This window comes from Tribolium madens, unplaced genomic scaffold, assembly GCF_015345945.1.
Source record: "Tribolium madens isolate multiple individuals breed KSU strain unplaced genomic scaffold, Tmad_KSU_1.1 Scaffold_3;HRSCAF=73;Tcas5.2_LG2, whole genome shotgun sequence".
Taxonomy (NCBI): domain Eukaryota; kingdom Metazoa; phylum Arthropoda; class Insecta; order Coleoptera; family Tenebrionidae; genus Tribolium; species Tribolium madens.
Window position 1 is genome coordinate 3,626,577 of NW_025401006.1, and position 15,192 is coordinate 3,641,768.

General features: G+C 32.7%; 1 protein-coding gene across 3 annotated transcripts; it reads left to right on the plus strand.

The window, feature by feature from the left end:
- Positions 1-1,296: 1,296 nt before the first annotated feature.
- On the plus strand, positions 1,297-15,155 carry LOC123007162 (protein GDAP2 homolog). 3 transcript variants are annotated; one of them, XM_044402278.1, is made up of 11 exons: positions 1,297-1,385; positions 6,095-6,292; positions 6,614-6,756; positions 6,828-6,960; positions 7,904-8,013; positions 8,285-8,524; positions 8,997-9,168; positions 12,899-13,052; positions 13,458-13,652; positions 13,707-13,850; positions 13,902-15,155. In XM_044402278.1, the coding sequence occupies exons 2-11, from the start codon at positions 6,105-6,107 to the stop codon at positions 13,941-13,943; spliced, it is 1,521 nt and encodes a 506-aa protein (XP_044258213.1). In that variant the 5' UTR covers positions 1,297-1,385; positions 6,095-6,104; the 3' UTR covers positions 13,944-15,155. The 3 variants fall into 3 exon arrangements, with proteins under 3 accessions (XP_044258213.1, XP_044258215.1, XP_044258214.1); XM_044402280.1 differs by having other exon boundaries at positions 1,303-1,326; XM_044402279.1 differs by lacking the exon at positions 1,297-1,385 and adding an exon at positions 3,579-3,704.
- The last annotated feature ends 37 nt before the right edge of the window (positions 15,156-15,192 follow it).

Here is a 15,192-nt window from a genome sequence, read left to right on the forward strand (position 1 = left end):
ACCATTGCTACTGTATTTGATATTTTATAATAAGTAAAGTCTGTTTTTTTTTTAATGGAAATTACCAAGTCAATATTTTGGTGAAAAAATTGGTAGCAGCTTGTCTCCATAGCTGCAAATTTTGTTTGCTCTTTGTTTTTGTCCCTAGAAATTTTGTTAAAAAATTATGGTTATGTGTTCAAATTGAGATGTTGTCAAAATTTTGACTTTTATGAATCTTGTGTGCCTGTTTGCTCTTTGAAAGCGCCATAATTGAATATCTGAGGACAGACATCATTACCTGAGATCTAACTACAGAATTCAGTGCTAATAATTTTGACACAAACACACCGCAAGTAAGTACAATGTTGTGGACAAAAATGAGATTCTTGCTACAAAAATTTTGAAGAAAAAGGATGTATTTACATAAAAAAGTTATTTACCAAAAGATACAAGTAGGTATTATGATAATTGACACTAAATTTTGTGTAATTGTTTGAAATCTGCTCAAAGTTGATGCATTTTATAAATTCTTCTTCAGCTTTAGTTTCAAAATCGTTACTTTTTCAACTCGTTCCTCAAAAACGATGCACAAGACTCTAATTTAATTGCGTTCTTTCGGAGGTTCTTTCTCATTCATGTTTATTTTGTATTCTTGTCAATTTTTTGCTAAAAATTAAGAATGTTTAGCAAACCTGCATTACAAATTGCGTCTACATTTTAACGGGCCCTTTTTCTAACTTCCTGCTTGCGAACTATTCGTTTCCAAATTTTGAAAAACTGTTAGTGTACCAAATTTGTTTCTTTTTTGGTGTTTCGTCTCTAAATTTTCTTAGACGATTTTTTGTGTTGACGTTTAATGACATTGTTTTCAAATTAATTAAAAAAAAAAACCGGAACTGCCAACTTCCTTTATTAAAATTACCATGAATGAATTTACTAGTGATACCAACGTTAAGACTGTTTGTCATTTCCATTAAGAAAAAAACAGACTTTATGTATTTAGTTCGTCTGCATACAAGTAGTTTTTCTACCAGTTCTACATAATAATAGATTCTTCTACTACGAGTATAATACTATAAACATACCTTATTTATAAACGAAAGAAAGATTGATATTAATATGGTTACTGCATTTTTTTAAATATTTACGTGACATCTATGAAAGTGAGTTGAAAACTTTGTATCGAAACCAGCAGCCACATGGCAGCACTTTCTTATTAAGCTTAGAACCAAACCAACTCTTCAATGTTGTTACGTTGCGCAAACAACTGAATACCAATTTGTGGAAGGGGTTTCCGTAAAAACGTCATTGGTTTGACAGTTCATGTAGGTGTTGTTTCGTGTGGTAAGTGTAATGGTTTTGTATGAAAATAGTAAAATTCTGTGAAAACGTTAATACTGAAAGTAAGTATTAGTTGAATACTTTCAAATAATTAACATTATGTTCTTTAGTTTAGTTGGGATTGTTAGGAATGTGGATCCTATGGTTGACCTTGCCCTTGCCTATAAGATTTCCCTTTTATTATAAAAATACCCTACTTTTTTGCTTCTACTAACTATAAACTAATAACCTAGAAATGGGTATGATTATCTTCTACGTGGGCATATAATTAGCCATAGCAGAGCCATTTATAGTCGTGCGCAACTATATATTGTTGTCTTCATTATGTTTTTATAATTCACTACAATTTACTGTTATGTAGAGAGGTTATTGTTTACATCAAATACTGGACAATGTTATTGTTTGTGGTTCCAATTACTCCAATCAGGGAAAATTTCTGGTTTCACTTCTATTATACTAAAGGCAGCAATTTGGACCTGGTCATTCTATTTTTATGATTTAGTCATCTTTAGGTGTTGGATCAAATAATTGCACAAATTGTACTTTCAAGGTTGATTTCGTCGCGCAGCTATGGGTTTTTTAAAATCCATCCTTGAACTTGGGTTCACCACCCGTTAATTTTTTGAATTGGAAACTCAAAAATCCCAGTCTTAGAAGATCCAATTATGAGCAAATCTGAAAAATGGAATGCTAAAATTTGAAATGTTTAAAACATGACCGATATTTATTCAAAGATCAAAAACATTAAATGTGTGCATAAGCAGTTTTTTTTATTATAGTTGACTATCTGATTCTTGAATCTTACTGTTTCTAACGTCTATTTATTTATAGAATAATTCTCTTTGAATTTCCTCAAGTTCAGAAGATAAACTTTTTTTTAACTTTTTTTAATTGCTCATAGTGATAACACAACTTATTATTATGCATTTTAATAATTCCCATGCACAAAACAGTTGATTTATTTTTGATAAATGAAAAATTGTTTGAAGACTTTCTTGCGTGATGTCATTCAGTTTGCGACGTTTCAATTATTAATTGTATCTAGAGCATTCAACTTCCACTACTACATTACACTACAGATAAAGGTTGCGAAATTAAATAAAAAATTCTAAGTTTTAAATTAAAATAGTAAATATTTATTTTATGATAAATGTAGAGTATTTTTGGGGGAATTGGTGGTTATTCTGGCGTTTTATTTTAAAGATTATGCAGAGTGCGCCAGAACTTGCGACCCAGAGAAAATTTTCAAGTAAGGTAAGATACCAGACATGAAAAAAATGTTTAAAAAATTCTATCTGTCAAAAAATTTTGACATTTATTTTTTGACATTTGTTATATCTATTTAATGATGCTGATGATCTTGTATATGTTTTTTTACAATTAATTAGTTAAAGGGACAAAAATTTTGCCTATAAAAGCGACAAATAATATTGAACAGAGTTACAATTTAGGATACAGCTTTCTTGTTGCCTCTTCTAATAGCCCGTGGCAATAAAACTTGAAAAAATATTTTTCCAACAGAAATAAATAGAGTCAAAGTGCAAACTTTAAACCCTCATAACTTCGAAATTTTTATAGATAAAATTTTTTTAACATTTTTTCCATGTTCCTTATATGACATTTTTCTCTGGGGCGCGAGTTCTGGCGCACCTGTGTAGTATTTTGAGCCAAGATGTAGGTATAGTACAATTTTGGACTATTTTGATTTTTTTTTTAATTAGTAGTACATACTTACCTACTATTTCGAAAATGATTAAGTGCATGTTGATTTCTGTTAAAATGGCTAAAAAATGTTTTATTACTGTTATTGTTACATACAAATTTTAAGTTTTTATTATTTTCAAATAGTATAAGATCATTTGCATGTGGAAGCGAAATCATTAAACTTTAAGTCTTTAGGGAAATTCTTGGCCCAAGGCTGAAAAAATCTAATCGTTATAAATCTAAGCTGGAGTTGAAACAATTCCTGCCTTGCATACGAGAAAACCAAGTTATATTTCTTTATGGTATTTGTTTATGGTAAACATGTAGTAGTTTTTCCAAATTCAATTTTTTATTCTGCTTTTACGTAAATCTCGTAAAGAAGATTAATGAACAAATATTAATAGTACATAACCTTGAAGCTTTCTGTTGGCTGAATAAACGAATCAAATAATTTATTATTAGTAGTCAGTCCACTACTTGGTAAATATCATCTTTAATCTCTATTTGCTTTGGTTTTAATGTATAAAACACGGTATTTTTCCTATTTAAAGACAAAAGAATCATTTAAAACGTGACTAGAAGATTGCAATCCTGGAGAAATAAGTGATTTTTTCCCAGAAGTTCAACAGGACGTCTTTGACGTCACTGCTCCAGTAGACGTCATCAACCGTAGGAGGGTAAGAGATTTCATTGGGAATGACCCACTTTCAGTTCAAATGTTAAATCCTGTAGACTCCAGCCATTCACCGGATCCTTGCTTTTCATTGAACCAAATGTGGAAATATTTAATCGAAATTTATAAATTCCAAGCAAATAAACTGATAATTTTTATTTGATGCGTTATTTATAGTTGGGGTTATCGGGGTTGTTTCACAATGACTTTTTCTCATATGTATTAATCGGAAATCGTAGTGCTACAATTAGTTATGTAGCGTGATTATTTTTCTTGTTTACGAGTTAGGTCAACGATTCTTGGGGTGTAGAAGGTCGACGATCGCTGGATGTGTTTTTTTGTGGAAATGCATCCAAATGAGTTCCACTGGATAAGCTTCTTACCCCGATTTTCTTTAATCTAATTAATAATTTTATCGATTCGTGTGATACAATCAGTGTTGACTGACAATATTTCCCCGGCGTTCGTGTTTTTTTTTGATGACGTTAACTGTGGGATATTAATCCGGCGCCTTTAAGTTTCTGCCTACACTGTAACCTTACAAAAATATTGGATATCGACCGATTTGCACCGGCAAATGGATAAAAACGTGGGTTGATAGAATCAAAGAAAATGGAAATGACGAATTGGTCCTTTCGTTGTTACTTCAAGGTGGAGGAAGGGGTTTTGTTATTAATACTTTATCACCGCTATCAGGGAAACTTTCACGAAATGGTACAACTGCATAGGTGATCGTTTGATTTTCGGTTTTAAGGCAGTTCTATTTCCATACTTTTGCCATCATTTCAGCAAAAATTGGGTGTTCCTCTCCGATAGTTATTACGAGTAACAGTGAGATTGTAATAAATGTAGAATTTTTGTCATTGAAGAACGATTTTTCATGCTTTTCTTGTAAATTCCCGAGTGCATGTTTGCTGCAGGAACTGTTGCTTTAAAAAGGGGAAAAGTTTCTTTTAACAGTAAATGATGTCACCACAAGTCGAAAGCCGGTAATTTAGAATTGCTACATTATTCATATGTTGGATGTCCGCCCAGCTTACTCTTTGAAATAAAGCCATAAAATTTTAATTGTAAAGAAAATCTAAACGTTAAAAATTATTGACAATTTTGGTATCGAACATTTAGAATTATTTTAGTAACATCGAGTGTTGGGGACAAATTTAAAAATAGTTCCATTGTTGACTAATTCATTTTTTAAATGGTAAATGTCGGCAGTTTACTCCACTGGGGTTCCAGTGATGACGTTCGTTGGAAATTAGTAAAATTTGTTCTTTTACTAGGGGTAACATGGCATCTCTGCACTTTTTATATACTCCTAAAAAAATACAATTCGGAAATCAATATCTCATTCAGTGATGTTAACGGGTATTATTCAAGCAAACTCGTTGAATTTTATTACGCTTAGGAAATTAGGTCATGACCACTTATCCTGTGATCAGACGAGGAATTGGTTTTTACCTGATGCTATGAGTAATTATTATCTACATGAATAATTTTATCAAGCAAATAATTGTGTAGTATTGTGCATGATATTGGAATTGATCGAGTTGAACGACGCCATACAACACCTCTATCTACCATTTATATCTAATTACAAACATTAATAATCAAGATCAAAAAAACGTTAAGGTAGTAGCTTAAGATTGGTTATAAAACTAGTCTTAGTTTACAGAGGTAAAAAAAATGTTTTTTTGAAGTGACCTAGATTTTGTTAAATTGGAATAAACCTCCCATATATAATTAAAATTCTTATAATTTTGTTACATGATGTCTCAATTTTTTTTTCAAATTCTTTTTTAGCTTTTTGTTTCTTTAGGGTCCTTGTTTGTTACAAATTCGTTGAAAGCAAAAGTCTGGCTTTGTCAATTTAATAATGGTTTAACAGTTTTCTGGTATGTATCAATGTTACAAAGAATAATCAGTGATTTAGATCTGTTTCTATTCGTGTGTCTTCGTTATCTATTAACAATCAACATTAATACACACATTAACCCTTTTAGCACCATTGTTGCTTTGCATAGTCTATAAATCATATATCCCTATAAAAACGAAGAAATTGATTATTTTTTGAGTCAGTGAACCTTAATAGAGGCTAATCTAAAAGTAATTTCATATAGATTTGTGTTATAAAAGCAGTTTTTTCGATACTTTTAGATTTATTATTTAAGGGATAATGTATTCGTATCACTTGAAAATAGACAGTCATTAAATTAAAACACGATATGATAGTGGTTGCATCTATAGGGCAAAGATTTCCTTGCATCGTGGTATTTTCTTTTTTTTTTGCCTTCCTAAAGGTTGTGCTTCACTTGCGCCCCAGATGGCGACATTTAAATATCACTGTTGCCGTCATGCAAGCCAAGTGCCCGTATCAAATGGATTGTTCTGTTTCAGGTTATACTTGATGCGGATCATAATGAATCAGGAGCCCTTAGGGGTAGCATCGGACGTGGTGCACCCGAACGATTTGCCGAGGTGGAGCGAAATAGCTCCAGCTCATTATCTGACTGATTACAGTGCCAGCGGAGCACCCAAGCACAATAACTCACCCTTCCCGTACGACTCCGAACTCAATCACAAAATTATCTTATGGTAAGTGACAACCTAGGAGTCACATTTGGAAACGACGCGAAACTGTTTTTTGTGTTATTGTCAAATTGCAATCCATTAATTTTACATTTGCGATTTGAGTGTCACGTAACTCCCTGTAGTCAGTTGATGTATCGATTTTTGACGTAATATTTATTTTATGGGAGATCTTTCACGGGCTGTACGCTAAACAACTGATTACATTATAAATAAGCCATTTGGGGCCGGCGTTACTTCTCTGTTTTTTCTTCATAATTAAGGAAATGAGCGCGATAAATATTTATTAAGATCGATTTGTTTTCATTAAAATTAATCGATTTGCAGGTCTGGTGATATTTCCGCACTCCAAGTAGATGCTATAGTCAATTCCACGAACGAATCGATGAACGAAAGTAATTCGGTCAGTGATAGAATTTTCCAAAGGGCCGGATCTGAGCTTAAAGAGGAAATCAATTTAGATATAAGAGGTAAATTTTCTAATAAGACTCGATGGCGTGATGTACATCACACTGAGAGTTAATAATCTACATTGTTGCAGAGTGTAGAACAGGAGAAGTCAGAGTTACACAAGGACATGCACTGCCAGCTCGATATATTATACACACCGTTGGACCCAAATATAATATAAAATACCAATCTGCTTCAGAAAACACATTACATATATGTTATAGGTTAGTATGAAGACATTACAGGAAGAATTAACTCTACTAGAATAGTTTTTTATTTAGAAAATCACTAGATTATCGAACAAAAAGCATGTATCAAATAGTCCGGAAATGTGTAAATATAAAAGTAAAAATTTCTGTAAATAGCATATCTAGATAAGATTTTTCGTTTGTTTAAGCTTAATGGCATATTTTTGTGTTCCGTGTAAATGGAATTAATGTCCTACCTAAAGCATGTTTAAAAATTTAATGAGTTTATTGTGTTTCTTGAATTACTGGCATACGCCATGCCATGTACGAAAAAAGAAAACTTTTGTTGGGTTAATATTTTGAGCATTTGATTTTTTAGAAATCATTATATGAAGAAAATATTTGAAAATGGATTCACGTATTTAATTTATTTCAGAATTTTTTATTGAGAAATTTGGTAATTGAATTAAATGAATCTGTCAGGTAATTAAACAACCAGTTGACATGAAAACTGAGAAAAATAATGAATCAAAGTTAAGTTCATATAGAAAAAAAACATTTATTTACATTTATTTTTTGTTAATTGTGCTGTATTTCAACAATTCGTTTTTCACAACATGAGTTGCTATAAACTAAAACATTACATAAATTAATATAAAAATACAATAAAAGTAAATGTAGGAGTTTATACAAGAAAGTTCTCTCATGTCAAAATGATTTGCTTACTTTTCTCTTTCTATTTGTTTGCCACGTGTAGCAAGTTATATACCAATGATGGATGAATTATCGATTTTCTTTTAAAACTAAACAAATATTTGGTTTCAATTCTTAAAGTACAGTTTACTGGGTGTTTTGAACGCAAAAAAGTCTTCACTTTTCATAGAAGTAAACGTTTAATACTTCTGATCATCTTTGTTTTGATGTAAAATCAAGAAAATTTGTATTTTATTTTAAAACTAAACTGGACCTTTCCTTGCAGAAACGTTCTCCAGAAATCAAAAGAAATGGGTCTCCACTCCATCGCCCTGTGTGTCATAAACTCCGTGAAAAGAAATTATCCCCCCGACGAAGGAGCACATATAGCATTACGTAAGCACTGTATTTATTTAAGAAAATACACATTTGTACGTCTTATCACCTAACAGTTATCTTTATTCAACCAGAACTAGTTTTTGCAATTGTTCCATTTTCACAATTCGATTCTTTGTGAGTTGTTTATTTTGCGTCTAGTAATCTGATTAGTGACGACTTAGTCATTATTATTGAACTAACGGGTTGGTCATTTAATTACGAAGCCATTGCAGAATTAGTTGAAGGTTATTGTGCCAATCCCTTTAGTGTCGTTGTTGAACTTTTGTAGGTACGGTGAGGAGGTTTCTCGAACACCACGGTAGTTCTTTTGATACCGTCATCTTCACGGTCGACAATACAGATTTAGGTATTTACGAAGTGCTATTACCTCTTTATTTTCCACGATCTAAATTCGAAGAAGACGCCGCTCGGTGGCAATTACCTTCAGACGTTGGAGGACACGACGGAGAGCCCATGGTGCCAGACAGGCAAATTCGGATTATCGACAATCCACAACACACTCTTCACGGTTAGTATCACTTGTCTTGAGAGAGGTAGTTTTTATTGTAAAGTTCTAGAAGTGAAACATAGATGGTGCTGGGTGTCCGATATTTGAAATTACGCGTTATTATGAGTTTGCTAATAAATTTCTAATCGGATAAATTGATAAGAATAGACAAATTGATCGCTCTGATCCGACTAAATAACTATAATTTAGAGCACGCAACTGTTTAGAGTATAGATCGGTCAGGTTCAAGGAAACTAAAACCGGGTTGAAAAATTTAACGAACATAAACAATGAATGGTAATCCGCTATTTTGTTTGTCTCTAATTAAGATAAGACGTTCAGCTGCTATTTTTCTTACTTGTTTGTTGTATACTGTTCTTCGGGATGCCTCGATCATGATAAACGAGTCATACGAATTTTCGTGTGAGTTTCAAATCGATCATTTGATAAATTAACCATGTGACATACTTACCAATTCCAATATTGATTGCAGCCGACGAAGAATCTATAGATTTGTCGTCTCAATTGGAAACATCCATAAACGTTGGTGAACATGCATTCAGTCAAATGCAGGGTGATCTCGATCAGCAGCGGCTTCTTGGGGAAAGACCCTATAATGATCCACTCGCCGACATTATGGTCAAGGAAATACAACACCAGGAACGGTAAGTTTTAGTAAAGTGAATTTGACGATGTGTGTCACCTGAGAACATCTCATGGTGGCGTTACGTCATCGGTTGCCGGTGGATTAACTGATGCAACAGATTTGGAAAATTTCCATTAATTCGTTTTTAATGCAGTTTTTCATATTTTGTGCACTTAATAACGTGTATCACGAATACAAACAAATGCATTAAACATTTGGAAATAAAAATAAAGGCAAAGAAAATATAAGAACTAAAGAAATAAGTAAGGTTTAAGCGATTTAAGTTTGCGATTATCAACTGTACCTTTCACTATGCATTTCCTTTTTCTGATTGTCCACGAATTAGATATTTTTTTTTACATTTTCAAAACATTTTGGCTCGGTTATGTTCGAGTTCGCGCTACGTTATCATTGCAATTGTCTACTATTAGTTCCTGTCTTCATGTAAACATCCTATCACCGCCTACTCCCGTCATTAAGCTTATCGATCGCCTTGTACATCGACAAAAACGATGTTTTAATAATTCATTGAAACAATTTATGTTGGCTGTTATTGGTTGCCATCTAACTGTGTTGTTATCGAGCAACCCCGGTTACAACCGTCAGTTACTTCGTTCTCGTTGATGTGGTTCGACTTATTAAAATTGGAAATTAATGTAAGTTTATTATCTTGAGGCGGACATGTCGTCCGTTATGCGCGAAAGACATAGCAAAATCAACAAGCATAACAACGCATCGTTCAAGAGGGCTTTCTACGTGTGGTTGTTAAAAGCAAGGTAAAAATTTAGTTTTCCGTAAAAACTGATTATTTATTTGTTTTCAACTGTGACGATTAGTTATGTACGTCATAAGTAAAGCTCTTCCATAAAATAATCGCGTTAATCCAGAGTTAGAGGAATAATTAAAGTATTAGTGGATTTAGGCGACATTTTTATATTAGGGTTGTATTTTTGTTATTGACAATGATTTGTCTCGTTCAAACAATCAATCAGCAAATTAGAAATGAAAGTTTAATAGAAACATTGTAACAATGCGTGATTGGTTGACCATGAAAATTCATTAACTCACAACAGGGTTAGTAAGTGGTATGGAAATTGATGATTTAGTTTTCTGTCGATAAAGTTCTTTATGGAAAAATAACTTGAATCAATAGTTTGACACTGAAATTAACCGTAGGTGTATTTTGATGACCTTAATAAAATATTTAAGGTGTTTTTTAAAAAGAAGTTTTGATTAAACTCTTACAATCAAATGGTCACATTTCCACAACAATGTCTGTAATAATAGCGACATAAAACTTTTATCATGAAACTCAATAAAAGTCCACCTCTTGAGACAATGCAACTACATTATTGGCTTTTAAAAGTGTTCCAGAACATCTCACCACTACTTACAACGTTAGAATTTCTGGTTCTGGTTTCAACATTGAATTTTTTGTGAGAAATTGATGAAAGCTCTTCTAAATTATCAAACACAGTCGTTTTGCGAAAACAGCTAGCTATAAAATTTGATTGGGTTTTTGTGGTTTTTAAAACAAAACATTACATTTGCAGTAGAAATAATTCCCATTAACAATTCAACGACAAGTGTAATCTATAAACATGCTTTATTCATGTTTTTATCCTTGTAATAAAATTTGGTTTATTTTACATTTTTGTTTGTTTTTAAAAATATAATCATTTTATTGCTGTATTATTTTTTCATAATGTATACGGAAAATTAATAGTTTTTATGAGTGATATAAGACAGAATATTGTGTTATTGCTAATCCAATACTTATTATTACATTATTAGGTTTACGAGATGAAGCGCTTTCTAGAATCACTAACTGCTAATAATGTAGTTCAATGAAACTGGGGCGTGCACTTAAAAATTAACAAACTCAATATTTTATGTGTCTAGCAAGATTATAACGATTATTTCGTCACTGCAACAAAAGCTGTAAAAATCTTATATTTTCCAGTAATAAAATGGAGACTAATAGTGAAATTCTTGATTTGATTTTATATAATTATGGTAGGTTTTCTTATTTGGCTAACGGTAACGATTTGCAACAAAATGAAATTCAAAGACTTTACCAGATGTTAGAACTACAATACGCAAATAGAAATGCAAAACATGTTTTAGTTCTGTCTCGCCGACCGAAGAGAAGGGTTTTAATTTGCACCAGACCGTTGCAATAAAACCCAAATGCAAATGAAGTAGAAAAGAGGACGGGTCGTTAATAAATTAGTTTACTCGCTTTCTTTATTTAAGAAACAGTTTAATGTTAAAATTGTTTAATTTCTGAGTAATTTGACGGCTTAGTTAAGCTCCCACGAAACTGATTTGGTATAAGCCGGCCATAAAGTGTTATTTGGACCATACAGTGTACATATTTGTGTTAGATATAAGGAGTGCTTCTTCCGTAACTTCCTGATTTTCGCGAATTTAGTGCGCGTGTTTGAACGCAACAAACACACCATCAAGCGGGTTGTTGGTGTATGTCGGATATCAGCGCTGCCGGAGTTGCCGTACCGTACCATTCAGACATTCGCAGTAGAACAAGACGCAACTCCGGACTTTCTTAATGTTTTGTTAACAGTCGTGATGGCCGTCGAAAGTCCCTATCCGAATGTGCTGACAAGCGTCACCAAGTTTCTAGGATGGACAAGCATCGAAATCGACGAAGACAGGTATTCGAAAATCTAAAATTGACATAGTTACAGCCAAGTTTTCACTCTAAAAATAAGCGTTTGCGTGAGTTTTTCGTCACTCATGTTTGCATTTTATAGGTTCATGGTGAGTTATGATATATTTTAGTAATATTTTTCGCATTTGACGCCTCGAAATATAAAAAATATATTAGTGGAGATAATACTTTAAGACCTGATTAGTAAACAAATGAGTTGTATGCTTTTAGCTTTTAGCTTTTATTATTGGCACAATAGGTCTTCTTAATTGCGTTTTTAATAAGTTACACATTGCATTGTGACTATTTTTAAGGTGGTCTGCAGTTGTAAATTTCACTGGAATGGACATGGAAAGTAGGACTAAATTTAAAACTGATAGTTGCGATAGTATTAATTTATAGTCTTATAAGCAAACAACTAGAATTTTTTTTTATATTATAAATTGTTTGTACTTTATTTTTTTTCTCAATATCTTTTTAAATAATTTGCCATTCTGCTAAGGTGGTTTGAAACAATTCTGTTAAGCGATGATTACAACACAATTTTAAAATTGTTACTTTCACATTTGCTTAGTTATAATTATAATAAACATGTTTTTGAGTCGTATTTTTTCGACTTTAAAAGGTATTGAATGTATAAAAAAGTGGAAAAATTCAGAGAAAATGAATGAATGAGTTAAAGCGTAAAGATAAGATCAAGGTTTTGCAGGAAATACTCTTGATTACATCCGAGATACAGTTTTATGTTCGGGAAATTTTCCTGAAGGTTTTCCCAAAGTAATTTAAACCTGAACTATAGGGAGTGTTTTACTTTTTTAATATTACATCTTTTACTTTGCAAATCACATGATGCAGAACAAATTTTAATTGTTTTGTTTTGATTTTTATTATTCCCACGTAACTGGGTATAAAAATACACGTCAGAGAACATAAATAAGGAGGCTTAGATCTTTGCTTTTTGTGGAAAATTTCGAATTTCCTTCTTTTCTGTTGATTGACTTTAGCCTCCAATAAGCTGCGAGTGGAAAAAATCCAGTATTTAATTTAGCTGTTTTGATAAGAATCGCTTTTGTTCCAGATACGAGCGGCTCTTGAGACGTGCCAAAACCGAAGACCTGACGGAGGTCTCTGGAATCGGCTGTCTGTATCAGAGTGGAGTAGATAGACTTGGTCGGCCAGTGGTGGTATTCATCGGAAAATGGTTTCCTTTTAACAAAATTAATTTAGATAAGGTGAGAATCGCTGTACATGCATCGACCTTGCATCATTTCATTCAATTACTCGGCTAATGTGGTTCGTAATTCTATTACTTGTAAGTTTGTGATCGTTAATTTGATTTGATAGTGGCTTTTGGTCGACAATCAACAGGGTATAAAAGATGAAATTTAAGTGCGCGTTTCGAATTTCGAAGTTTGCAACAGGTTGTATCTTAGAATCGTGTTCACTCCAGTATGTCTTTTGTTTTCGAAACAATATGCAAATAGAATAATAGAAAAGCCGGCGAGTGAACAATAAAGAGATGTCTATAATACATACGTCACGTGTTTCGAAATGAGTTTTGTGTTTCACCCTCGCTTTGATATCGAATAATTTCAACTTTGTATGAAGTTAATTATTTTGTGTCGTTATGTTGGCAGGCTTTATTGTATCTAATAACGTTGCTGGATCCGATCGTGAAGGGCGACTATGTTATCGCCTACTTCCATACGCTTACCTCCAGCAGCAACTATCCGTCGTTTTCATGGCTGAGAGAGGTATATAATGTGTTGCCTTACAAGTATAAGAAGAACCTTAAGGCTTTCTACATCGTGCATCCGACGTTTTGGACGAAGGTAACTCGATTCATTTTCTCAACAAAAAATTTATAACATGCGTTTTGCTCCCAGATGATGACTTGGTGGTTTACGACGTTTATGGCGCCGGCTATTAAGCAAAAAGTACACAGTTTGCCCGGAGTGGAGTATCTCTATGCGGTGATGTCGCCTGATCAGTTGGAAATTCCAGCATTTATTACCGAGTATGATATGACTGTAAGTGTCGACTTTCTATTTTGCTCGTTTTACTATAATTTTTGGTTGCAGATAAACGGCCTGAGGTATTTTCAGCCCGGAGCGCCGACATAATCGCTCTAAACGTTAGTGTTTAGTGCCGAACTTAGTATTCATCCCCCAAGTGATAAGTTTGCAATATTTGACTAGTGCTAAGTTGTGCTGTGCCAACTGATATATTAGAACAGTCGCTGTTTCCAGCCGACGTTTCATTTTTCAACTTCGCCTTTAATCAATTACATATTATTAATCATGAGAACTAACCGAGATATATAGCGTACTTCTAACTGCTTAAATCGATCATTTCATGGACGACAGTTAGTTTATTTGACGTACCTATTTTATTCATCTGTACTTAGGTTTAAGTTTGCATTCCACTGAAATATTGGAGATTTTAATGAGATTGTTGGTTTATGCAAAGGTCCTCTGCCATTGTAACACTCCAGGCAGCTTTGTCTTGCACAAATTTATTTAAAAAGACTGGAATGAAAGTTCAAAGGTGCCAAACTATTGGATTGTCAGTGGTAGATAGCCTTTCCATGTTGTTAAATTTTATGTCATTGTTAATGTTACAGTATATTTTGTAAGACTAATTTGTTTTTTATTTTATTTGTGTTTGTAGACAATTAAAATTCGTAGTTAGGATTCGTTGGGTGAATTTACGTAAATTTCATAATTGTTGTATCAGTAAATAACTTACTAACTATATTTTAATCTTATGTAATAAGGTTTGAGGTAGTCAGAGTGCTCAATCGACGTAAGAGGTGGCTGAGTAGTCCTGGAACTCAAGTGACTTATATTTAATAGCAAAAATGAATTTTCAACTATTAAATATCGGTCAGGGATGAGTGAAGAGTTTTTTTATAGCGCCTAATTTGCATATTGTTGATTTGATTGCAATGACCGTCTGTCGAATTTTCCAAACGTTTGTCAATGTTGATGCATTTATACCTCTATAACAATTTTCTTGTATTCTATCAAGAATTTTACTAAAATTTTCGATACTTGAGATCCTTTTACTGTTGCTTGATAACATAGTCACTATGTTCCTGAGGGGATACTGTTAATCACGTTTACACAAAAATTTTGAAAATTTCTTTAATGATCAACAAATGAACATCAAGAGAGCAATATGAAGATATGAATCTAAATTTATTATAGTGTTGTAGTTGCATATTATAATGATGTTATTACTTATAAATATTTTACATGGAAAAATCCATCTGCAAGTTGTTGAGTATTAATTTTATAAATGACAACAATATGGAATAAATATTGTACACCTCATTGTTTGTTTGATTCAGGACGAAGTAAAAACTCATTT

What these genes read in the sequence shown, in the direction of transcription:
- LOC123007162 (XM_044402278.1), top strand. Translation starts at nt 6,105, where the DNA reads ATGCGGATCATAATGAATCAGGAGCCCTTAGGGGTAGCATCGGACGTG. An exon ending in AGGAGCACATATAGCATTAC is followed by an intron (nt 8,014 to 8,284) that starts GTAAGCACTGTA and finishes GAACTTTTGTAG; the next exon opens with GTACGGTGAGGAGGTTTCTC. An exon ending in ACAAAATTAATTTAGATAAG is followed by an intron (nt 13,053 to 13,457) that starts GTGAGAATCGCT and finishes TTATGTTGGCAG; the next exon opens with GCTTTATTGTATCTAATAAC.